This window comes from Pyxicephalus adspersus, chromosome 5, assembly GCF_032062135.1.
Source record: "Pyxicephalus adspersus chromosome 5, UCB_Pads_2.0, whole genome shotgun sequence".
NCBI lineage: Eukaryota > Metazoa > Chordata > Amphibia > Anura > Pyxicephalidae > Pyxicephalus > Pyxicephalus adspersus.
In genome coordinates, this window is record NC_092862.1 from 45,183,715 (window position 1) to 45,210,772 (window position 27,058).

At 36.5% G+C, this 27,058-nt stretch overlaps 1 protein-coding gene across 3 annotated transcripts in view; it reads left to right on the top strand.

The window, feature by feature from the left end:
* ROCK1 (Rho associated coiled-coil containing protein kinase 1) overlaps positions 1-27,058 on the top strand; it is a 68,772-nt gene that overhangs the window by 21,659 nt on the left and 20,055 nt on the right. For all 3 annotated transcript variants that reach the window (XM_072411340.1, XM_072411338.1, XM_072411339.1), the window contains exons 2-16: positions 4,554-4,635; positions 8,497-8,597; positions 10,070-10,207; positions 10,938-11,113; positions 12,737-12,821; positions 15,078-15,222; positions 15,964-16,102; positions 18,959-19,050; positions 19,448-19,607; positions 19,708-19,774; positions 20,445-20,533; positions 21,856-21,904; positions 22,837-22,972; positions 25,569-25,660; positions 26,506-26,752. In XM_072411340.1, coding sequence (XP_072267441.1) covers positions 4,554-4,635; positions 8,497-8,597; positions 10,070-10,207; positions 10,938-11,113; positions 12,737-12,821; positions 15,078-15,222; positions 15,964-16,102; positions 18,959-19,050; positions 19,448-19,607; positions 19,708-19,774; positions 20,445-20,533; positions 21,856-21,904; positions 22,837-22,972; positions 25,569-25,660; positions 26,506-26,752 — 1,798 coding nt within the window. The remainder of the gene's footprint in view (positions 1-4,553; positions 4,636-8,496; positions 8,598-10,069; positions 10,208-10,937; positions 11,114-12,736; positions 12,822-15,077; positions 15,223-15,963; positions 16,103-18,958; positions 19,051-19,447; positions 19,608-19,707; positions 19,775-20,444; positions 20,534-21,855; positions 21,905-22,836; positions 22,973-25,568; positions 25,661-26,505; positions 26,753-27,058) is intronic.

Here is a 27,058-nt window from a genome sequence, read left to right on the forward strand (position 1 = left end):
TATATATATACACACACACACAAACAAAAGACCATTCAACACCTGATGGCTTTTCTATCCTTTATTAAAGATGCAGAGTTATTTGTTTGCCATTATTATAGACAAGTATATTTAAACAATGAAAAATAAATGGGCTTTGGCTGTACAATTGTATGGAATGGATACAAAACAGAACAGTGCAGTCAGGTATAGCTTGTAAAGCTGCCTGGTGATCATGAACACAATCCGTTTCCTGAGAGTGACATTTTCACTCGCTGTTCTTAGTTACTTCTGTTCTATTAATAGGCTGCTTAAGAATTTCTAGTGAATATCAATAGAAAATCTTGAAAGCCAAACAATCATTTGAAGTTTTAAAAACGAGGGTCTCCATTTTTGTTTTACTCTACATGGGCGTTATATTTATAAAATCAGAGGGAACTACAGATATGCCAGAAATGAAAGAACAGTTCCAGACAAAGAGCAAGCAGTTAATGTTCCTATCAAGCAAGCACTGCAACTGTGCCATTGCCAGAAAGTTCATTCATTATACCTTAATCTGAGTTCTATGTAACCTATTGTAGCCAGAATCCGGAAAGCACTACTTGGTCATAGATTGGTCTATTCCCCAAGCTTATTGTTGTAAACTTGCTCTTGCAATTTCTTGGTACAGACTTACTTATAAGTGATAAGGCCAAAGTGTAAAGGTACCAAATGTAAAATCTCAATTATAAACTCTTTAAATGCCCTTCCTTGTGTATGGCTTATAACTCTGACAACACAGAGGGCTCTTCACACAATGTGGCTGTGGACTGACAGGATCAGCAGGCTATTCAAGCATAATAAACCCCACTACTCATCTTTTCCATCACATCTTTCCTTCTTTTCCTCCTCCTCCTCCTTTGTACCTCTTGATTTGCCGTGCCGGGATGACGATGTGGGAGTTAATTTATTCCCAGCATGCGCAAGGTAAGCCAGGTCCCTGTCAACCAACGTTGAGCTGCACATGTGCAGCTCAGCAAATGTTGGCACCTGGTTGGCGATTGGGCAGGTAGGAACAATTATTGCAGATGGAACATTGCCAACCACCTGCCTGATTGTGTATTTTTAATAAGACTTTAGTTAGAGGTTGGTTAGGGCTCATGATGATTGGCACTCATGGAAAAAAGCAGCATATTACTTTCTGCATCCCAAGAAAAGCAGAGCTAATTAAATGTAGTGTAGACATTGAAACTGTCATGTGTACTAGTCAAATAAAGTCTGTAGGATTTTGCTTAAGATATCATTTTTTATTTCCCATAAGTGATTTTGAAGTAAAAGAGCGCAATGTTCTATGGTGTAGCACCATTCAGCATTTTGCTGCCATCAGCCACTCCAGGAATTTTGTTATCTTTGGAAGCCTGGAAACCTTTCTGGGACTGCAGAATAAAATGCAGTTCACAAGTGTAGTACTGTTTATTTTTATATTCTAGGGTCTGCTTTATCCACCCAAAACTTCATTTATGGTGTTATGGTTAGAAATAATATAACAGTTATTCTTAATTAAAATATTTTTAAATCATGATTTATCTGTTTCTTTGTGTTACCTGAATATGATCCCTGCTTTCAGTACTGTGATGTGTTCATGTTATGGGGGGGTACAGAATTTAGGAATACCTAAACCTCCCACATATTGTGAAAGTTTCTCTTTCTTTCCTGGTAAAACATAGTGCTGTCACCATGGTACCTGGCCAAGACTGCGGGCATTCTTCTTTTACTAAAAAAAGGCCTACTTTCTTGCCTGTGCCTCTCTTGAACATTCACACAGCACCCTAATTATGTTTGACTTCCTCAGTCTGAAGCTGAAGGTTGCTTTAAAGGGGGCCTTGGTTGTGCCAAAATAGCAAGCAGAGGATAAAGGGATATCCACCAGTTTTACTAATAGCTTCTCTATAGCCAATCTAAATCCCAATTTAGATTTAGCGTGTTTTGTTCTTCAGTGTCATTGTAGAGACAGCCATCTTGGTAGAGGCAGGGCTTTGTCAAAGCCCCCTGAGGATTAGTAATGTGATGACTTCTTATATAAGAAGCTCCGATCCAAAGAATGAATAAAGCTCAGGTCTACTTTAGAGCAGTGGTCCCCAACCTCCAGGCCAGCGAGTTGGGGGCTGCAAATGGGTAGAAGGCAGAAGCGCAGGCAGCAGTAGTTCTGGCGGCCCTCCTTACACCGCTCTAAAGCTAGTGACAATGTGACGGAAGGAGCACAAACAGCGGGCGGCTCTCATCACACTGCTTACACAGGAGCTGCTGAAATGGCAGAGCAATGTATGTAAGCTGTACAAATACTGGCAAAATTTTATTCTGTTACTGGGCCCTGCGTTCAGAAAGGTTGGAGACCAGCTTTAGAGTGTTTAACCAGTAGTGCAAGACTCCAGTACAAGGATATTCACAAATTTAACTTTTGCATTCAAATATAATTATTGTAGTAATAAAGGAATGAATGGTTTACAAAGGGTCAGAAAGTAACCTGTATGACCCCCTTGCAGACTGCAGTTGAAGTTCTTTGGCTTTAACAGATCTAAAACTGGTAAAAGCCGTGTAGCACTATAGCAATATTGTCATATAGCAATACATAAAGTTTTCATTACAGTGTCAAAACAAAACTTTCCCCCCCCAAGAACCTAATGGGGTCAAGCCTTGGTGAAAATCTAGTGTGCATACAGTGATCTGCTGATTTCATTTAGTAGTTGGATCACTAAATGACTGAGATAACCATTATCACTCTCTTTTTTTTCTTCTACTTTATATCCAGAGTCAAAACTCTAATATGTGTATGTAACTTAATTCTGATCATATTCCTGTTGTGGTTTTTGTCCAAGATGAATACAGTAGGAGTATGTTCAGATTATGGGCTTTGTCTGTGTTGTGCAGTATTGTCATTTTACATGCAACTGTACTTTCTTGTGAACTATTTGTGAAAATTTTACCAATTCCACTATATAAGTTTGACTTCTTTTATAACAGATGCTGTTTGGATATAGCTCACACGTTCTATTTTATAACAAAACAAGTAATGGCCTATAAGTCTGATCATTAAAGGCAGAGCCTTCCTTTAAGGAACAGATTGGGGTTAGATTGTGCACTGTCTACGAAACTGGTTAGCATGGATTTAATATTCTGACATGTAAAGGATATTGTAGGTAATCCACACACACCTGCAACACTTTCTGGTCCATATTTATGTTTTCTGTGTTGGGTTTCCTAGATCACTGGCCTACCTAATTACTCAACAGGTAGCAGTCTGCTTTCAGCCAGTAAGCAGGGTAGAGGGGCAGAAGCTTTAAAACCAAGCTTGAAAATTGTGTGATCACTTGCGTTGCTATACAGAGTCTTGGAGGTTTTGTGACTTTTCATTGATTAAAGTATGTGGCAATTCATAAGCTGCTTGAAGCAGGTCAATTAAAGTTTTTAGGTCAGCTGCAAGTCGAATTAACTTGTCTCCGAACTCTGAATGATCTCATGAAAATCACCAACTGATATTGAATGGTTGTTATATTTTGGAGTCACAAGTTAACTTTTAACTATGGGCCTCATCCTTGAGCAGAAAAATTTGAATTTATCTTATTTCTAATATTTTTCTTCTTGCCTGCCGCAAGATTATAACCTTATTGATTTACAATGCTTAGAATGGTCTCCTTCCAGAGGGTTACTTCAATCCTTGCCACCCTATAGGAATTATGCTTTGGCTTTATAGCCAGTGAGGTCACTTCTATAAAAAAAAACAGAAGTTGGCTTTTTACAGGACTGCAACTTTAGGTTTTTAGTTATTAAATAATTGTTAAATTATTAAATGTGCAGCTCTGCATACATCACCTAATCTGCTGGGTATCCCGGCATCTCTGGTGCTGCCTTGGCATTTGGGGGAATTAAATAATCCTGGCTCAGTCAATAAAGTTTCCCGATGATTGGAACCTGGTAGAGAAGCAAATTATGCGCCTGCTATGGAATGGACCATTTTGTATTGCATTTTGTATTTTTTTCTGTAGAAGAAATAAAGTAAATTTTATATACCCTACCCTGCTGAATGTATAGTGAAGGGTCAACCACAGCTTATTTTGGCCATCTCTATCTTTCCATAAGCATTTTCTTTTTATGTTTCCAGTCCTACTCCAGTGTGCCACTTTATTTATAGAAGATTGTAAAAGGCAGATACCAAATTACTAGCTTAATGTCAAAATGTAACTTTTTTGTTATGGAATACCTAGCAGATATAGTTAATGACACTCAGATTCATTAAATATGCAGACCAGGATTTCTAATGTCACTGCCTATATATTTTCTAAGCTAGTCATTCCCTAAAGGATGAGCCATGATGGCCAGTCAACTAACCTTTATATTAATAAAAATAAAAAAAAAAAGTTCTGGAAGGATGCCTTTTTTTTATTTTTAATGAAGCAGACGTGGATACATTGGGCTTGTTTGGCTTTAAGCGATTTTCCCTGCTATAGGATGGCGTTTTGATCATTTTATTCAAAATAACATTTAATTGTTTTCTTTTTATGACTGCTTACCATTCTGTTTTTCTTTCTATTTTGCAGGATGGACTGGATGCTATGGTATATGATTTAGACTTCCCAGCTATGCGGAAAAACAAGAACATTGACAACTTCCTAAATAGATGTAAGTGTAAACTTTGTTCTGTCCAGACAATGGATGTGAACATCAGAGCATCCCTTCTTTTGTTGTTCTATTTTTTCTACTCACTGCTCAGGATTGATCCGCGGACTGTTTTCTTTTCAGCACTCAGAAAAAGCCTGGTGATTTTTATAGAGACTATTTTTTTTGTCTCCGGGATCAATTAACATAACCCATGGACTCTCTAGTCCATGGTCCATGTTGCAATGAATCGGTGTGGAGCAAGTTTGTACTATTTACTTCATTTTCATCTATAGAATTGGGTTCCCTTGCTATATAAACAGCACATAATTGTCAAATTCCTTCAGCTGGTAAACTCTACTAGACATGTTTAAAGTGCTTTGATAATACATACCATTTAAATTATGTACCGCCTTGGTGGAGGACTCTCTGTAACTGGCTTATCTTATTTTTTGGGTTGACTGGTTATAACTATGGAATGGCTAAAATGAGCAGTTTTTGTTTCTTACTGTTCTCAGCTCTGTTTTGAATATTTTTATGATTCCTGCAGAGTTTCAGAGCTAATTAAGCTTTCAGATATGAGCTTTTTTGTGTTGTTTATGACAATGGGGGTGTGACTTGTCTCGGTCAGGAATCATCCAATAGGGTTTCATTTGGAGAGGGGACCCAACAGTGTCTGGTGAATATTGACGCCAGAGATAGTTGTCTTTCCCTTCTTACTTCAAGATTCTTCTTTTTTAGTTAATTTTGATTCTCCTTGTTTGGTCACCATGCCTATTAGGTTAAAACCTGAAACCAGGCAAGTCTTTGAGGAATTGGTGGGTATTTTTCTCTCACGCTGCCCACAATCATTTCTGCCGATTTGTGACTGTGCTGTGGCAGACTAGATATAGTTTTATTTAATTTTTCCCTTTCTAGTCCCTTCCATCTTCCTCATTTTCCCCTCTGCTTTCTGACTGTTCATTACATTTCTCTTGGCCTTTGTTCTCTTATCCTCGAATGTTCCCCATAATATTCAAAGGAGGGAAAATGTTCAGCAATATTCTCGAAAACCTAAGTTTAAGATATGTATTTGTTTTTCCACGCATACGGTTACCTTATGGATCCCAAGTAGATATTAATCGTAACTTAGGATTGATTGCTTTTGTTCTCTGGTGAGATTTTTTCCCCCTACTGTTAAACACCAGGTTGCAATATTAAAATTGCTTCAATTTTTTTTTTTTTTTTTTTTTTTTTTGCGGCCCCTATTTCTCCTATATTCTCACACATGATCATCTGTCCTGTTTCCAGAGCTACCTACCCTCTCTCTAGAGAAAGCAAAATGCCTCTGCTTGGTTCAGGAAAGTTGGAAACACGTTTATAATTTTTCCACGTGTGATTTGAAGTTCAGTCAGTCAGAACCATGTATTTGTGTGAGTGCCTTACATGATGAGAATCTATTTAAATGTTTGTTCATGGGGATGTTCCTTCTGGTTATGCTTTTACGATCTTGGTTTACTGTACTTTTTCCATCTGAATAAACCTTCCTAAATTATTGTTGCTTACTAAAACACCCTGACTGATTATTTGGTTTGAGAGTGAGGTTTAATGCGTAAAGCAACCTTGTCCGTTAACAACAGATATCAAGTTAAAAGGTTGGAAAAGAGAAGACTGCGTTCTTGACTCATTGGCGGCTCACGCTTCATTACCCCCTTTCATTTTTCAACTTTGGTGCCTCTTTCCACGTCTTTGGGATTCATCACCCTGTATCCCAGGCCACACACTTTTATTTTTTTTTCTTCTCATTTGCTAATACAGGACTCGCCAGTCATGTAGGGGTCAAAAAATGGGACCACAGCCTAAAAGGGTAGACAGAGGCATCCATTACTTTCAGATATATCAAATGCCAAAGGCGCAAATAACATTATTGCTTGTAAGGGGTGAATGTAGAAAACATTGGCCACCCAAGGGGTGAGTTTGCTGAGTTTTCATTTCCAGTAGAGTTCAATATTTGGAAACATCTGCCTTCTGGAATTGCTTTCCTAATCTATAGAAGTAGGTCAGCATTAAAGGGTTATAATCTATTGGAGTACTGATAGGTGTATATTGCACTGTGACATGAGATAACACTTGATTAAGATGTTAAAGAAGGTGTTGAATAAATCTACTAGTAAATTAGAATCCCCTTTACATGTTCTGGTTTTTAACGCTGATGCTGAATCTGTTCTTTTATATATCATATCTTAACTAATGGTTGTCTAAGGAGTGGTTATTAGTAAGTAGTCAAGGAGGTAACTATGTAAATATATTAAAGACAAATACATCTAGGAAAGCCTGTTCATTAACTCCTGATACTCCAGTGTATAAATGAGCTTCGGTGGATACGAGACACAAGTTTTCTACATTCTGTCTCCTAATAAAGCTTTTTTTTTTTTGGGGTAGGAAGGGTTTATATCCAGCAGTGGTTTCCAAGCCTGTGTGCGTTTTGCTATGACGGGGCCGATTGACAGTTTTGAAGTAACCGTTTTGCACATGCTTTTTTGCTTTGTTCATGTTGATCTAATCTATGCTACCAGTATAGACTCACTTTGGAAAGTTCCACCTCTGACTTTAAAATGGTAGCATTTGAAAATACTACATTTGTATTTTGGTTGTGCATAGTCTTTCTGCTAAGTGTTGCCTTGCTGTTTTACTTGGCATTGAGTAACACTTTACCAGTCATAGTTATAGGTTATGTTTAAAAAAAAAAAAAAACAAATATGGAGACTGAAGCTTTTTATTTATTTGTGGCTCCTCAATTTGTGGAAGTACATCATTAACCTAAAGTAATTAAAAAGTAATTAGGCTTTTGCTGTGTTTAAAGTGGAACTGAACCTATGACTACCTACTTTACTTCCCAGAAAACGATCTTGAGCCATCTTGATTGGCTCTGCCAGGATGACGTAATGTTCATTTATCCCCAGCATGTGCAAGGAAACCAGGCTTTCTGTGTTTTCCTGGCAACCAACGCTGAGTTACGCATGCTCAGCAAAATTTGACATCGGGGCAATGATCAGGCAGAGGTAGGAACAGTTGCAAAAGGGACATCGCCTCTGCCTTTCTGCAGTAACCCCCTGCCTAAATCTCCAGTGCTAAAATTGGGGCTTTAGTTCCACCTTAAGAAAAAAAAAACATAAAACGGCAAATTACATGTGTTTTTTCTTTTTCTTTACCCTCCCCTTCCCTTTACCCTTAAAAGCAAAAGTTATTTTCTTGACTGAAAGGTCCACTTTACATTTTTAGGCCGCCTATTTATTTGTCAGGAAAATAAGGCTCGGATTGGTTTGAAGCAATATTTTTATGCTTTTATTTGTTTTTTATTAACTTCTCAAAGCTTTTAGATATTTTTAAGACTTTTACAACTGCGGGTTACTTTAATCATTGCTTCCAAAATTCTTTGCTTCAAGGCTGAGATAAATATGAAAGTCATAAACAAGTGACATTTTCTAAAGGATAACAATCTAAATACTGATATTCGCATTTTATTATGCCTTGGTGTTTCTGTGTAACAGCTCTCTGTTTGTAGAACACAAGCATTTTGAGCTTTTTCCATACAATCTCATGCCAATGTTGACCCTAGCGGATTAAAATAGACTTTTTTTCATCCATGACCAAATTTGGAGTTAAAATATCTGCCCACTGGGAAATCTGTAAATGTATTCCAGTTTATGGAGTGACAGGTTTATACAAATAATTATTGTTATTCCCAGTACATGGTTTAAATTAAAATCTAGTATTCCAATATAAGACAAGAAGTCTGCTGCCAGCATTGCATCTGTCTTTCCCAGTGCTGTTATCGTATTTCTGGTAACTGAAAAGCAAAAATAGTAATTGCAGTGATTGAATTTTTTTTCTTTTAAAATCTAGATAAAGATACGATAAGTAAAATCCGAGACTTGCGTATGAAAGCAGAAGACTATGAAGTAGTAAAGGTCATTGGCAGAGGAGCTTTTGGAGAAGTTCAGTTGGTATGTATGTCAGCTTGCCTGTGCCTACTAATAAGAGGTGTGAAGGGGAATGTACCGCTGGTTACACCACCAGCCAATAGGAGCTCAGCGGCCCAAACCCAATGTGTAATATTTTTACCATTCATAATAGTCTATCATAATCCTGTCACTTACAGCCAGAGACAAAAAAAGGTGGACTTATGGTGGATATAAAAAGTGTAAACACCTGTTAAAATGTTTATTAGTTTAAAGATATGCACGCTTATGCAACCAGCTTATCGTTTTATATTTTTCCCCCCAACAAATGTTTGTCAATTGAATTGTGCAGGTTATGAGTCACAATAAAGTTGGGAAAAGTTTTGAAATGATTTATTGTGGTCTCATTTTTTTTTTAATATCACAAATAGCAGGCATTTTTAACAAGGGGGGGGGGGGGTGTAAACTTTTTTTTATCTGCTGTAATCATTTACTCAGAACTAACACTTGGTACATGTTACACCTTTAGCTGTGTCTGCTGAAAAGCAAACTATACCCACTTTTATTGACAAATAAGTTTAACTTGATAATGAAATAGGGCCATATTGAAATAGATGCACATATATGAGTGTGACCTAAAAGTAGATGAAGAAAACCTAGTTAAATAAAACAAAAACTATGTGGTCATTTATTCATTGAAAAAAAAAACGATCCAATAACGTGTGTGGCAAAATAAGTGAATCCTTACAATTATCATACAATTTGAAGGAGATTGTGGTGTTTTCCATCAATTGGATGACAATCAAGCATGAGTGGCCCTTTCCTTTAATTTAAGAATGAGGATCCAGCAAAGCCTTGATAGAACACCATTGTGGATGTGTATCATGGTTTGAGCAAAGGAGGACCCTTTAAAAAATGTTCATGATGCCCACGCAGGTGGAAAAGGTCAAAAAACCATCTCTAAGAGTTTGGATTTAACTAACAGTCAGACAGATTGTGTACAGACAGGAAAGTGGAGAACGGATTATGGGCTACCATAAACGTTTAGTTGCATTTACCCCACATACTGGGAGCACCATTCACATTGCCACACAGATATGTTATTGGATATAATTTGGTCATGTATTATTCTTTATCTACTTTTAGGACTTGATTGAAAATCAGGTGATTTTTTAGGTCACATTCATCTAAAAATGTTGAAAATTTTATGGGTTCACAAACTTTTAAGCTCCACTGTAAATGTTCGGGGAGTAGGGTATTAGATTATGTTTAATTAAATTTGACAATATGGGGTAAAGGTTATTCTAGGGTGCATGCACACCTCTCAGTCTCAGTGTATTGGGATAACCCACATACATGTTTGTTTGTGAAAAAGTTTCCTTAACATTAATCCAAATGCACGTTATTGTATTAGATACACTCCAGGACTGATTTAGGTTTAGGAGAAAAAAATTTCCAATAGTTTACTTTTTATAAGTTGCTTTGTCTAACCACCTATTTCTTTTTTTTTTTTAAAGGTAAGGCATAAATCTTCAAGAAAAGTCTATGCAATGAAGCTATTAAGCAAGCTGGAAATGATAAAGCGATCAGATTCTGCATTCTTCTGGGAAGAACGAGACATAATGGCATTTGCTAACAGTCCTTGGGTTGTGCAGGTATTTTGGAATAGCCATTTAATAAAATGTTTATCTATATTTAGCTATTCATACTATCCCAAAACACAACACAAACCCTACATAAAAGAAGGCCCTTACTCCCAAATTCTTTTGATTGAAACTGCAGTCGTGTAATTTGCCCCTGCCTTCTGACACATGTGAACGAGAAATTGTACATTCCAGATTTATGAACAGTTTTGTTTTTTTCCCGTTGCTTTACCTGTTTGCTTTTTATTATTGTATACCCAAAAATGCATCGAACTATACATTATCTGTATTTAAGGCCTTCAGCTATATTTAGCACTTAAAAATTTTAGCACTTGTGCTTTGCTTAATATTCCCCCTACTGCTATTTTAGGCCCTAATTGAACATTATATTATTTCCTGAATTGCTAATATTTGGTTGTAGTTCCAAGTACATATCTCTCCCTTTAAAATGCTGTATTGTGGTTATTGACATACCATAGTTTCAAATCATTTTGAAATTTTCCTTCCTCCTTGACCTGGACTACATGTGAATCTGAGGTCACAAGGACTTAATAGGCAATATATGCAGTATGATTTTATAATATACCATTGCTCTAATAATTGTTCTAATTATTTATTATACCATTGTTACATTTCATTATATTGTCTGTAGCTTATCTATTCTAGAATTAGTGTATTATTTTCTAATCGGTGTTCTGATCTTCTAATTCAGGCAAACTTGTTTGTTTTTTTCTGTTTACAGTTGTTTTATGCCTTTCAAGATGATCGTTATCTGTATATGGTGATGGAGTATATGCCTGGGGGAGACCTTGTAAATTTAATGAGCAACTATGATGTTCCAGAGAAATGGGCACGGTTTTACACCGCTGAAGTTGTTTTAGCATTAGATGCCATTCACTCAATGGGTTTTATTCACAGGTGGGCAACAGAATAATATCTTTTATTAATTTGTGTTTTCTTTATTTTACTGTCTTTACTAAATTAATTCCTGAGAAGAAAGTGCTGATGTATTGTTTTTGGGTAGCTATAGGGTTCTTGGGCAGAGTCAGTCAGACTGCCATCACCAGCTGAATGTATGGTGTTGAGCTTTAAGCAATATTAGTAACAGTTTAGCAGATTCAACATAGGCTGGAATGCATGCTTAAAATATTCTATTTCTTTTAAAATATTGGTAAGCACATTCTTTAAATAATGCTGTTAATCACTGCTACTATAATGTGCTATCATTACTACACAGATTATGTTGGCTTTGTTGGAAGAAATGGAGGTAACATTAAATAAAAGCAGAACTCCAGCTAAAAATATTAGGTTGAAAAAAAACATGTTGTCTTGCAGTTATTATGCTGATACTTTATCCTTCACATCCTTTCCCCTCCGCTCTCCATAGGACTGAACAATGCCATCTGTACAGCTCTCAGCTTATTCTACTAATGCTAAAAACTGTCAAGAAAGATTTTTTCCAGTGACAGAAATTTAACATATCTACACAACTTGAAAGTATTCAACTAGTGGTGTACATTTCAAACAATTGCTAATTTGTCCTGCTCTGGCCAGCTCAGCAAATGGGAGCTGAAGAGCTGATTGTTTTATGCTGAAAGAAGTCTTCAAGATGCCCCAGTATTCCAATGTGGAGTATATGAATCTACAATCTGGGAGGTTGCACCAGTTAAAGTGCATGGGAGTTGTGCAAAGGAATAAACCTTTGCTGACCAGGAAGTACTATTAGATTAGGACAATAGTTTGCCATTTACTATATGTGCAAAGGCAATGTGCCATAAACTGACAAAACTGAAATAAAAAAAATTGCTTGGTTGCAGTAATGATAGACATGTTTGGAAGGAATGTTAAGGTCTGGGCTTTCTTTGCTGCTTTAGGACATTGACATCCTGAAGTCATTAGATCAACTAATAGCTTAGAATTTTTCATTCTTGTATCAATGTGTGATTGATTGGAATGTGAATCCATCTATTTTAAAGTTGCCGCTATTCAATATTGAACTATAACACACCAGCAAGCTACCAAGGAATGGCTCTAAATGTAACTGAGTATATGGAAATACCTTATTAAAGTATCAATTTGATTCTTATTCTTTAATCTTTATTTATTTGGGGGCATGCTCAAAAATGTCAAGTTGTTCCCAAAAAGCGTTAGGTAGTTGTTTAAAATGCATTTACCAAGTATTTCTTGTAAATAGTATATACCAGCTTCCAAGGGCAATGGTGTACTTTTTCCACAGTACACATTTGTCTGTTTATGTTTTCATTCCCTTTTAACATCTATTATCCATCATTTTTTTGTATTTCCATTACTTGGAATGCTAACTATCCCTAAATATAGTATACATTTGTATGCGTTGTGTCGCAGTAACTACATAGCTACGTTCTCTGGCTGAGCTATATTTGTTGTACTTTTTTGGGGGATGATTTAATTATGAAATATGACATCAGCATTTACATGGAACAGATATAATGAAATTATTCAAAATCTTTTTAAATGATTTCAAGAAATCTTTTTTTTTTTTTTTTTTTTTTCCCTCCCCAGGGATGTGAAGCCTGACAATATGCTGCTTGATAAGGCCGGTCATTTAAAACTTGCAGATTTTGGTACATGTATGAAGATGAATAAGGTGCGTTACATTATTGGCTTAAGATAAACTTCATTATCTGCATGTTAAGGTTCTAACCTGTTCATCATAAAAGAAAATCTGATTTGTATATTGAAAAAAAACCTCATGATAAAACCTCATGATTAGTAAATGACTTGTACATACATTGACAAGACATTATAGTTGTTAAATGTTGAACAATGCCCCTTTGTCCCCATTTTACCATCGTCTTTGTATTATTCCACAACTGTCCAGTGTGTGTGTATTGTGACCCAGCTTTCTAGTGTCCCATGTTTTGTAAACAGTGTAATTTCTTATAGGAGTGCAAAAGTGTCATATTTTTGCTTTATCATTAGCATAACATGAACATAACAGTTAAGTTAACATTAGTGGTTATTAAAATAATATGGCATTTATCTCTCCCAGTTGCTTGCCGGTAACTGCTGCTATTAATATTATTTGTATTATTACACAGTATTTATATAGCGCTGACATATTTTGCAGTGCTGTACAAAGTCTATAGTCATGTCATAAGCTGTCCCTCAAAGGAGCTCACAACCTAATGTCCATATCATGAGCATCTGTCTTTAACAGCCTAAGGGTAATTTTGGGGGAAGCCAATTAATTTAACTGCATGTTTTGGAATGTGGGAGGAAACGGGAGTACCCGAAGAAAACTCCGGCAAACACAGGTAGAACCTGCAAACTCCTTGCAGATAGTGTCCTGCCCAAGATTCGAACCTGGGACCTAGCTCTGCAAAGGCCAAGAGCACTAACCTCTGAGCCACTGTGCTGCATAATGTGCTATGTGCCCAAGGTTGGTAACAGATGCCAATTTCTAGACGTTTTCAGGCTTTTGTAAGTGACTACAAAAGTCTCTCAAAGCAATGTGTGGGACAGAAAACTGAACCATTTGTTTCAAGGTAATTCATTTTCAAAAGAAGCTATTAACCCTAAAACTGCTTAACACTACTATTGTGAACTATGTTCTAATTGGCAGTGAGGTTGCAGTGTGGCTACTTCTTCATGCCAGTGAACTGCTACCTTAGGGGAGATGCTACATGCAGGTAATGGAGAAATAATGTGGGCGGCAGTAAGTGGTTCAGAATCGCTCACTACCTTCTGTAAAATCCACACTTGCTGGTAGAGAAGCAGTGCTACAGTTCAAGCACAGAGTAGCTGGTGGGGTGCCAGCCCCTGGAAACTGTGCAAGATTGCTCCCACTGTAGGTCTGAGCCATCCCTTGTACAGCAAACCTGCCTACCTTTGTCACACCAGGGCTCTCCTGTGAGTATAATGGTGTGACCTGTAGCAAACTTTTGGTGGAAGCTGTAGTTTGTCAGTTTTGCTGGCAGAAGTTTGAGAGTGGGAAAGATATTTAGCCACAGCTTTACCTCTCCCTCCTGAGAACACATAATACCTAAAACAGAGCGTCCTGCTCCTCACTTCACTGAGGAGACTTTTACTTTCACCTTCTATCCTCCCTCTATGCCTCAGCTTGCAGCAGGCACAGAATGACACGCCTATCACTATGTCTTATTTTCAGGGTATGCCTTATATTGCGCAAATGCTTAGAAATCCTGCTACGGCTTATTTTATGGGTATGTCTTATTTTCGGGGAAACACGGTATCTTGAGCAAAGCTGGCTGGCTGCATAAACTCATTGACGGCTCTTGCCCAAATCTAGTACTGAGCCTGGAATAGGGAATAGAGTCTGTTCTATGTATCCTATTAGTGTGCTTCTTTTACTGCAACTTATCTGATTAGCTCCATGTGCTGCTCTTCTCTTTCCCTCTGAGCTCCTCTGTATTGGGTGTGTACAGCAGCTAATACCAAGTCAATTTCCAGTACTTATATCTGTTTTAGAGTACTGATATCTGACTTTCCTAAATGTTCTTGGCAGTTGCTTAGCTACATAGGGTCCTTGCACCCTGGCACATGACCACCACAGAGGGTATATGAGAGCTGTAGCAATGGCAACCTGGAAGAACTTTTCCCACTGTAATAATCCAAGGTTCAATAGGATTCTTAGGGTTTAGAGAAAGAGCTGCATTACAGGACTTTTCTTTCAAAAAAAGAAAGAAATTGTTGGGAGCTGTAAAAGTTAAATTATTATCAGAATAGGATTATTATCAGAGTGCATCTTTAAAATGTCCTGAACATCTACCTGATTTGGGACTTTAAGTATATTAGACTTAAACAATAGACCCTTTTACTGTTTGGATAATTCTTGTTCTGTGTTGTTAAAACCCATTAATATTGTCTTTCTGCCACACAGGAAGGAATGGTACGATGTGACACTGCTGTCGGAACTCCTGATTACATTTCCCCAGAAGTGTTAAAGTCACAAGGTGGGGATGGTTACTATGGGCGAGAATGTGACTGGTGGTCTGTAGGAGTATTTTTGTATGAAATGCTAGTAGGTAAGTGATTTATATCCTTGTGTGTATTTACTCTTCACCAGTTTTTAAGCAGTAGTTTAGAGCTTCCTCTGTATCTCAGTTGATTAGTATTGTGTTCAGGTGAACTATTTACCCACCTGCTTCTGTAAATTATTGTTTCCTGGAATAAAACAATGTTAGTCACTAAAAAAAAAAAAAAGTCTCTCTACGTCAGAAGTACTTGCTTAAAAGGAAAGTGCTGGACCTATTGGTTAGACATGACGGCCAATAAAGTAGTATTTTCAACAATTTGCCAACAAATGAAACCTTCATACTTCACTACCAATTTTATTTAACAAGAACTTATCCTGAAGAAAATTGATGCTGCCATTTATTTGACTTCCTTGGTAGCAAATGCTTGTTGCCTAGTTGCCATTCTGCTTCTTCTAGTATTGGTAGATTTAGAGTCACAGGCCAAATAACCACACATGATTTCCACAGAGTGCCTAGTAGTTGACTGCATTCTCACATAGATGTGACATTACGCAGCATTCATGTGTGGGTGTTCCAGTAACCAGGTGAGGGTGGAGATGGAAGTAGATGCCACTTAAAGTTTAGTGCTAGATGTAAAGAACCCTCATTATGAAAATGAATTTTTTTGCATATGGACTTTTTGCTGTTCAGTAAACATCAATTTCTGGTTGTATCTTTTCAGTATATAAAAAATGAGTGTAATTATATTAATAATAACTAATCAATGTACTTTGCTCCTGAATTTTGTAGGAGATACACCTTTTTATGCTGATTCTCTGGTTGGAACTTACAGTAAGATTATGAACCATAAGAACTCTCTTACATTCCCTGAGGACAGTGAAATATCAAAAGAAGCAAAGAACTTGATATGTGCATTTCTCACTGACAGGTAATAAAATGTATTTTTTTTATGTGACCAAACCTATGTAGATGTTTTTATGGAATACTAGGTGCTGTGTTCATAGTGGCTCGGCTTGGTTATCTGCATGAATTACTGTGCAAACGTTTTAGGCATATTGGTTCACAAATATATTTCTCTATTAGTTTTTTATGACTTCTGGTTTACCGTGTATTTGCCAACTTACAACATAAGTGGACTTTGGCTTGTGAAGTCGTACAATCATCAAGTAGCTACAATATATTTATATTATACTTTTTTTTTTTTTAATAATGAAGGTGGAGGATCCAGGGGTAAATCAGTCAGCTGTATATCCAGAGGCTTCATCTATGTTGACTTGGCAAGTTTGGTGGGCTTGTGAGCTTGGTCCACAGTAATGTGTGCTTAGGGGGCTGTACCTATAAATTTCTACTGTTGGCCAGCACCCCTGCCCTAGTTTCTCTAAAGTGGAACCAAACCCTGTTTATACTGGCCTGTCATTGTTCCATCACAGGCTTCACTATTTGCCGCCTCCTCTATCTTGGTCAGATTATTTGTGCTCTGAACAATCTGCACATGAACTACCATGTAGGATTAGGTTTTTGGATAAGTAAACACGGTTATAAATTACTTGGGGGGTGATGCAAATTTAAAAAGTTCTATTAATTATTTATTCCTTAAAGTGGAACTAAAATTTCCACCATGTGCTCCTGTGGCACTGCCAAAATCTTTGCGCAGTTTTCTTTCAAGTTTATAATCTTCAGTTTTGCCGATTACAGGGGTATTGGTCTGTCTTCATGGGGCGTGTCTCTGTAGAGAGAGTGTTGTTTCTGCAGAAAGATGGGTACTTTACAGCTATTGGCGGCTGACAGACTTTTCTCCTCCAAGGCTCCTGTGTGGTTTTGAACACCTTTGTATTATTCAGTGGTAAACTATTCAGTAGATTGAAATAAAAAAATTAAGTTGAGCTTTATTTTGTGACGCAGCCCATTTACTTTACCTACCTGTTTGAAATGGTGTGTGGTGTGGAAAGGTTTTTTTAATCTAAAAATCATTCATTTCTTGATCCTGGGACACCATTAATGTTAGGATGCAATATGATGTTACCGTGGTAGGATGTAAAGAAAAATCTTTCCAAAGTGGGCACATCAGTTAAAGCTGGTTTAATAATAAATCTCAATCCAAAAACTTAATTCTGAAAATTATTTTTAAATGTAATCAACTTGGTCCACTTTGGCAGCAGGAAAAACAAGAGACCATCTTCTATTGTGTAGTTTGGGCTTTGTTTCCTGTACTACACACATCTCAGGATGTTAGTTATTGGGCTTATTGGATTATTTAGCTCAGGGAACATACATGAAAGTGTCGGTGTTTTCAGGATTTTTAGTAGCACTCCATTTTTATACAGCAGCCTGATATTTAAATAGACTGAAGTCTAAATGCCTTTGTGTATTTATAGAGCTCTAATTCTGAGACCATACAAATGATGTGTTGAGGAATGGAGGAGGTGGCTTAGAGAATCCTAGGCGCAAGAATAAACAAAGTTCAATGAGATTGTTTGTAGATCTGATTGGTATAGGTTACAGCTAGTGCAGATACAGTGAGTCAGCTTTACTTTAGATTTATGTTAACATGTTCCTGGGAGTACAGGAAATAATTACATATTTGTTTTTGTAGAAGATAATTTATTTTAGTATATAAAATGTAACTAATTGGTATAAACCTTGACATTGCACATTGTAGGATATGATATGACATAGAACTCTTGTGCTCTCAGCTCTGAAAGGGAAAACCTTATAAGGCAGCATACAGAAGCACTTGTACGGTCAGATAAAATCATCTATATACCCAGCTTTGTGTGCCGTATGAATAAAATCACGATCTTGTTCCGTCATTTTCATCTATATAAAGGAAATTTTGAGCATGTTGAAACTTATAGAAACTAGCTGACAAGTGTCTGTCAGGAAATATTTGACATTGTAAAAGATTCCAGCCCTTAAAGCGGGCCTAAAGTAAAACTTTACTTTACATAAAAGGCTAGACAACCCTTTTTATATAAGGTAAAAATTGCCTTATTTTTTTGTTGGGGGTTAACACCACCATTTCTTTCACCTCCCATACCTTATGGCTTCTGGTTTCCTTTTTGTGCATACCCCATCTCAAAGGAGTTTTTTCTTCTGGGGGCGCGCACGCAATGCTGATCTCATGCATGTGCAGTGAGATCAGCACTACTTTTTTCCCTGTTTGCCGCTTGCTACATTAGCCAGTCTCATGCCTGCGCAGTGCGAGATTGGGTGACGTAGAGTGAAGATGAGTGACTTTTTTTGTTTAGTTATATAAATGATTACTGATTTAAAGTTTATCCAAGCCCAAGAACAAAAATGTGATATATTTCAGCTTAGCAGGTTGTGCTAGTTGTCAGGCAAAGACCATTTTAAACAAGCATAGAACCAGAACTACATTTCTTTGTTTAAACTAATAATCATGGCTTGGTTCCCCAGTGCTTGAGAAAAGACTCCAGCAATAAGTAGGTTCAGGTGATAAAGTCACACTTATAGGGTAATTAGATTAGTTTCTATGAAACCTAATAATTCATATGCAATTTTTTATACATACACGTATCATACTAAGTATTACTATAGAGGTTTGAGTGGCCGGAGTGGTTGTTACCAAACATTACGTTATAGGCAATATCTTTTTCAAATAAAGCAGTCCGCAATAATGGATTTGCTGGTCCTTTTGATAAATGGTTTACATTAAGAGTAAACTTGGCCAAAACAATATCTTTGAACCTGTTTTCTTTTGCACTATATAGATTTGTGTCCGGTTTATTTTATGTTCTAGAATAAAAAATATTCTCTTTAACAGGGAAACCCGTTTGGGGAGGAATGGTGTGGAAGAAATTAAAAGGCATCTTTTCTTCAAGAATGATCAGTGGGCGTGGGAGACTCTTCGAGATAGTAAGTCCTTTGTCATCAGGTGCCAATATTTCAGGTGGATAGCTTAAACTTTATTTTATGGGTAATTTTATATTTTAGTTCAAACATAATCCTCTGCTTTGAATTAAAGAACCTTATTGGGGAGGCAGAGATAGTACTAGAATAGTTGCCCAACTGACCAGAATCCACTTAGTGATTAATTACCATCGCTACTGTTTTTGTAGCCAGATTTGGTCATGTCTTCAGGATCACCTCACTGATTGTAGCTTCTATAAAAAGGCTTCAAATTTTTTCAAACCTTTTTTACACATTAGGTGGAATCTTGGTGGATTCCTAGAACAAGGTTTAAGAATGTGCCGATGTTTGTTTGGACTGTAAAAGCAATATGATTTTGGAAATATTTTATGTTTCTTTGTAGCTGTGGCTCCAGTTGTCCCAGATTTAACCAGTGATGTGGATACCAGTAATTTTGATGATTTGGAGGACGACAAAGGGGACGAAGAAACATTCCCAATACCCAAAGCATTTGTGGGCAATCAGCTTCCTTTTGTAGGATTCACATATTACAGTAACAGACAGTAAGATAAAACACAAAATGACTACAGTGTTACTAATTTTTGTACATAATGTAAATCTATGATATCTGTGTACTTGACTGCTCCTGCTATTGTTTTGTAGGTATTTAGGTCATCCTGCTGAGAGTCCAGATGACAACAGATCGAGCTCCAAAGTAGATAAAAACTTGGTATGTCCAGTCCCAAAATGCATAAAGTAGTAAAGTACAGGGTTAATACACATAGGCAGTCTCCTTTCTGCTCCGGTTTCAGATCCGGTGAAGAAGAATTGAATATAAAGTTAGTGTAAAGCGAATTCAATAGTTTACTGATCTTAGGAGTCTTGTGAAAACAGCAGATGTGCTGGTAACCATTGAGCAAAGTTTTGCAAGCTGTTTCATGTATACTAATGATCAAGCACATCTGATCAGATTTACGATCGGAGGAAAAAAACACAAAACATGCATGTTTAGTTTTTACGACTTCCAGCTGATTCTCATATCACTTTAATAAATTAGCAACAATAAAGCTTTGACTTTACCTTACCTTCTTATACCTTCTTTATGCTTCCCACAAGAATGTGATAATAGAAATAAAATCACACATGACTGATTGCTATAAGCAGTGATCTTGGATAAGTTAAAACTTGTGTTAATAGTTGAGATTCTGGTTACTATGTTATGTTTATGGATTAATTTAATTTCTATATATATATATATATATATATATATATATATATATATATATAATTATTTTATATATTTATGATATTGAAATGTTTTTTGGTTTTTTTTCATATTGGCATGTATGTTGGATTGTTTTAAATAATTCATACGGCATAATATTTTTATCTGCCTCTAGGTGGAGAACTTGCAGAAGAACATTTATCAACTGGAAGAACAGTTGCATAATGAAATGCAGCTGAAAGATGAAATGGAGCAAAAGTGCAGGTCAGAAACATTGGTATCATGAATATCTATATTTCACTTCTAAAACTTAGCTGAGCAAAGAGTACTTGTGATGTGTTAAAAAGGGGCAGTTTCAGCTTCACAGCTTTTCTTTTTCCATTGTTGACCATCCTAAACCTGGCTTGGAAACCATGTATGGCATTCTCGTACTTTCAGTGTGTCCCCCAACCATTACTGCATATATTGATTTCTAAGCCAAGTTAAAGTTGTCTCTACAGTCTTAGGAACATGTCACTGGTTTTATTAAAAAATACCTTTTTTTTTTTGTGGGAAATTTGCATTGTCAATACCCTGACTATTATTTTGACTGACGCACCCAAAACAGAGATGCGGTATTACTTTCTGATACCTTTCAAATGTGTTCATGCCACCAGTCTGCCATTCTGTGTAGTGAATTTTCTCACTTTTTATAGGAAATAAACCTTGCTTAGTTTTGGACAGATTCCCTGTTGTGCTTTTTAAAACTGCACTGGCCAGTGGAAGGCATTTTTTGGACTTTTAATACTTCATAAAGCATTTAGTTTTTTAACCTTCTTGAGGAAATGCTGCAAAGATAAACATATAAAACACTCTATGCAGCCATTAGTCTTCTACTCTGAAATACACCCTCAGTGACGTGTATAAAGACATCACTTATATCTTTGCCATGGAAAGTGAGTGGCAGTATTGGCCAACCTATTGACATTTGAGTGATGGTTTTCAGATATCGGCAATTTTTTTTCTTGGCTGCAGTTTTTATTTTATTTCTTAAACATACTGAAAATGTATCAGCTTTGTTATTTTTAGTGCCTCACAGCTCTGTTTTGCACCCAGTACTGCAAATCCCATTTAGCTGGTAAACAAACATGTTATCTCGGAATGCTGATAGGGTGTGGACCAGCTCTTAAGTGTGTACACATGCTTTTATCCTTTGTTTTTCTTTATGAAGTATACAAATTGAGTGGAAATAAAGAAGTATACATGGGATTGGGTGTACATATGAGATCAAATGGGGTGATAGAAAAAGAAGCCCGCAGTCCACATATAAAGATAATATGAGCGTCTGCAGATTAATGTTTACAGTTTAAAAGACCATACATTCACATCATGTGATGTCCACTGAGTGTTGATGAACAAATCCAAACTGCAGACTTAAAATGTATTTGGTCTACATCTTGGGAGCTTACTATTTTTATTGCCAATAACCCACCAATTTTGTTTGACTGAGTCACTTTCACACTTGTATCAGAAAGTCTATATGACCCTTAATATTGACCCTAAGTCTCCAGCACTCACCTGTTCTGAACAATTTTTTTCTTTCCTAGGATGTCAAATATTAAACTTGACAAGATAATGAAGGAACTGGATGAGGAGGTAAGGCTGTTGTATTCTACTCTTCTTTTTTTAATCCACTTTATTTATCTTCTGGAGTTTTTACTAAATCTTGTCTGAGCTTTACTAGTGAAACACGATTATGTCTTGTGATCACACTTTACCTTTGTTTTCAGGGCTTAGCCTATTTGTGTTCATCTCAACGAATCCTTTATATATTTTATATCCCTTTATTTATATCCTTTCAGCAAAATGCTGCTGTAAGTGCAGCCTGAACTATGTGCTGCTGTTCCTAAATAATCAGATGTAACTACAAAATGTCCCTGTCTTGAAATGTCTTTGAGAGATACATGTGGTTACAGTCCATCAGATGAACTGAGCAGTGTTGAATTAAGATTGTTTGGATTTAGGGCTTAGTGTCCAGATGTGTGTGTGTAATTTATGACACCCAAGCAGTTATCTTTTTTGCCAAGTTTTATTGCTAGCAGTGCTCCATACATTTATCCCATATTGCCCTACAGTACAGGAGCTATGACTAGAACAGATGACACCAGTTTGAAATTTCTTCTCTTTTATTGATGACAACACTCAAAATATAATATTGCTTGGTAATACACATGCCAATAAAAGCCTGACAGATGTCACAACCATCCCAAATCAGGTGATAAAAAATATCTGGCTTTTCACTTTAGGAATCTGTCCAGACAAAATTCTTATTTAAACTTCTTTTCAGCTACTAGGAATTTTTTGTTAGGGTCCTGAGGTCAACGTGAATGACACCTTACTTGGATTGATCACTCCTAGGTTTTATAAATACATTATTTTCCTTGACCATCCCTTGGTTCTATAAATATGTCATTTTCCTTGTTTTGGCTGAGCAGTTTTTTTATTGTGTACCTGAATGTTAGCAATAAGCCAATACCAACTAAAAATATTTTGGGTATGGTCTAATCATTCATGGTTTATAACCTTAGGGCAATCAAAGAAAAAACTTGGAATTGGTCGTGTCACAGATTGAAAAGGAAAAAATGATGCTTCAACACCGATTGAATGAATACCAAAGAAAGGCAGAGCAAGAGAGTGAGAAGAGAAGGAATGTGGAAAATGAAGGCAAGTTACCGATGAGATCTCCTTGTAGGAATGTTTCTTGCAGTGATCCAATTACTGGAGACATTTAAAGTTTTGAGAATGCTGCAAGTTCAGTGTTGGTGAGGAGTGAGTTAATTTGAGGAATGCACAGTGTGACCATGTGGCCTTGATTACTAGGTAAAGTCACAGTTTGAACAGTCATGTTAGCAGGAGTGATCATTGATGTTAGTCCATGTTACTATTTAGGGGTTTTACATAAATAATTTGATGAGATTACACAAGCTTTTTTTGGCAGTGTTGTGATTTATTTTGCTTGATTACAACGGTGTATTTGCATGAACTTTGCTTGTAGAGAGCGTACGTGTGCTCTGTTAATGGGTCATATACTTAGTTTGTGATTACAGTTCAACACTGCATCCAGCTTTAATAGCCTATTAGTTTTTATGAGCCTTGCTCACCAATTTAGAATCTTTTTTTTTTTTTGGGGGGGGGGGGGGGATTGTCAGACTTGAATAGGAATAGCATTGTCATTTTTATAGGATGGTTGAAGCCTGCCAGCTTGCAGAAGCAGAATGCTTTTATGTTGCAATTTTTGTAAAAGGAAAAATGATTTGAAAAGGTATAACATAATAACGAATACAGAAAATGTAGAGGAAGGGGGACTGTCCAAATAGAAACATTTTCAAGAGGAGCAGTACTCCAACCAGGGATTCCAGGTAAGTTGAATCCATGAGGTGTGTTTCATGCTTTTACATAGTTACATAGTAGGTAGGTACATCAATTTCAACCACTAGGGAAATAAACATATTCTAGATATAAAACCCTATAAGACTCAGTTGGTCCAGAGGAAGGCAAAAAAAAAACCCTGGTACAATTTGCTTCAACAGGGGAAAAAAAAACTCCTTCCTGGTTCCATGAGGCAATCGGATGTTCCTGGATCAACAACAAGAAAGTACTTTACTAGCTTTAGGTATTGCAGCTTGGCATTGCATGCTGTTATTAAGTCTTTGATCTACCAGAACCCCTAGATCCTTTTCACTTTCTGATTCCCCCAGTTGTATTCCCCCTAGACAGTATGAAGCATACATGTTGGCTCCCAAGTGCATAATTTTACATTTATCTATATTAAATGTCATTTGCCACTTGGCTGCCCAATCAAACAGTACATCCAGGTCTGCTTGTAGAATATAGACATCCTGTATGAACTTAATTCCAATTAATAGTTTGGTGTCATCTGCAAACACAGAAATGGTACTTTTAATCCCAAACTCCATATAATTTATAAAGATGTTAAACAGTAAAGTTCCCAACACTGAACCCTGGGGTACACCACTAAAAACCTTAGACCATTCAGAGTATGAATCATTAATTACAACTCTCTGGATGCGATCTTTAAGCCAGTTCTCTATCCATTTACAGATTGACTTTTCTAAACCTATCGACGCTAACTTGCATATTAACCATCTGTGGGGTACAGTGTCAAATGCTTTAGCAAAGTCCAAGTACACTATATCAACTGCTACTCCACTGTCCACCTGTTTACTTACTTCCTCATAAAAAGGGAGTACATTTGTTTGACAACTTCTGTCTTTCTTAAAGCCATGCTCACTATCACTTTTAATAATATTTTCTAGCAGAAACTCTTCTATGTGGCTCTTTATCAAACTCCCTTAAACCTATCCAACTAAAATGAGAGCAATTTTAGCTGCTAATAATTTATAGAAAAATGGCTTCTTGGAGGGCTTTGCCAGTGGCATTTCAGTCTTATCTAGTAATGCACAGTCAGGATTGCTTTAGTGGGGAGAGCTCTGGAGATTAGATTGAACACTTCAGACTAGAAACCCTAAGCTACCTTGAATGACCATCATATTCTCCACACCCTCCCCTTGCTGGAAAACATTGTGCGGTTAAAGCTGGGACCGTATGCCATGACAACATAGTTTTGTAGTTTAGTTCAAGTAATCCTACATTGAATGATATCTACAAAAAAAGTATATATGTAACATAAATTATTAACCTCCTGGGCGGTTCATTTCTGTCTGGTTTTATATGTCTAAAAGCACTACATTGTTTTTCAAGAAAATTTATTTTACAGTATAATATAATAGTATGAGTATAATAAAGTTTGAAACACAAAATCATGTCAAAATAATAAATTTGCATTCAATACAATTATTTTGAATTGAATGCAATACGAATGGATTTGAATTAACTGCCCCCGGTGACTCATCGAGCAGAAGAAGGAGGAGGGACATCGCTGAGAAGGACGACGCGGGACGCCGGCGAATCAGTAAGTTAGATGGTACATATTGCATTCCATTCATAGAACATAAACAGGGGAATTAGAGCTGCATGGATACTGCTATATCCTCTGCTGGTCCCTGCTTTTAGTCAAAATCTTAAAAACAGAAGAAAGGGCAAATGGGACCATAGGCATATGGACTACAAAATGTGCTTTTAACAATGTATAAAAAGACATAACCTGATACTATGTAACTTTAATATCCATTTTTATCTAGTCAGTAGTTCCCTTAAGTAACTACATTGAAAATGGCATTTTTGTTAATAATATAACAATAGGTGCATAATGTAACCATTTATTTTATTATATGTACAGTGTCTACTTTAAAAGACCAATTGGAGGATCTTAAGAAAGTTAGCCAGAATTCTCAAATCACAAATGAAAAAATCACACAATTGCAAAAGCAGGTATGTATTTACTTTTTTTCTTGTATTTTAGGCTGGTACTTTTTTGAGTTTCATAGTCAGCAGGTTTGTTAAGTATGCACAAGCTAACGTTATTCTGTTAAACATATTTTTCTTTGTATTTCAAGTTCACTACTTTCTTTCAGCACTTGAAATTGTTAAATACCTGTAGAGTGTTAAAAATGCTACCAATATTGATAATTGGCACCTTGCGGCTGATCATATGAACTGATCCAATACTGGTTTGCCATGCTTTGTACTGTATCTATGTAAAGACAGCATTTTATGTAAAATGAAAGCATTGAGCAGAGCTTTGCATAAATTTCTTAATGCCACAGCACGGCCCTTTGATGAATGCTGGGGTAATATACAGGAGGCAGTCTAAATGAGACAAAAAGCTTGATAAGCTTGATTTACAAGTCCTTAGATTTAACTTATTTTCCCTAAACCCTAAACATTCAGTATAGCAGCACCCAAGTACCTATTTTTTCTCCAGATTACTTGAGAACTGCAGTAGTGCCTTTTAGATGATTGTTTAGGAAAAACGTAAACCACTAAAAAAAAAAAAAACTTTTCAGGATACAGATTGCTCCCACAGGGTTTTTGCCTAAGCTGTTCAATGCATTTTAATCTATCACTATGTGTTGCAATGCAAAGTGATATCAGTTGTGAGAAGTAGTCCTCAGATAACTAGAAATCTTCATTAATATCATGCTAAAGTTTTCCTTTTCCATTTGTTGCTTGTTGAATCTAACATATCAGTAAGCATTGTTAAGACACTCCTAATGCTTTCAGTTTTCTTTTGTAATAATGTATATTGAATATTTAAATTTTCTGTCATTTTCCAGTTGGATGAAGCAAATGATTTATTGAGAGCGGAATCTGACACAGTAGCAAGGCTGAGGAAGAGTCAAAATGAGATGACCAAAACCATTGCACAACTAGAAGCACTAAACCGGGAACTGCAGGACAGGAGTCGACTATTAGAAAGTTCCAAGCTACAAGTGGAAAAAGATTTCTTCCAGTTACAGGCGGCTTTAGACTGTGAACGGAGGGACAGAAATCAGGGCTCAGAAATGATTGGAGACCTGCAAGGTAAATAAAATCATAACTCTAGAAATGATATGCTCCTATATATAACCATATAAAAAAATAACTAATTTGCTAAATCCCCAATTCATTTCAACACATAATCTTTATGGGCCTCAAGCTTTAAACTATGTTCAAAACATGGGTTTCCTGGAATATGGTTCCAAACCTAAACTTTGACCTTAAAAGTTATGAATTTCATGTATAGCTTGGTAGAGTTGGTAAATCTACTTCAGCTGTACTTCATACATTCCATGCTGACATCCTCTGCTTATCTGTGTGAAATGTTTCCATAATGCAGCATCATGAGGA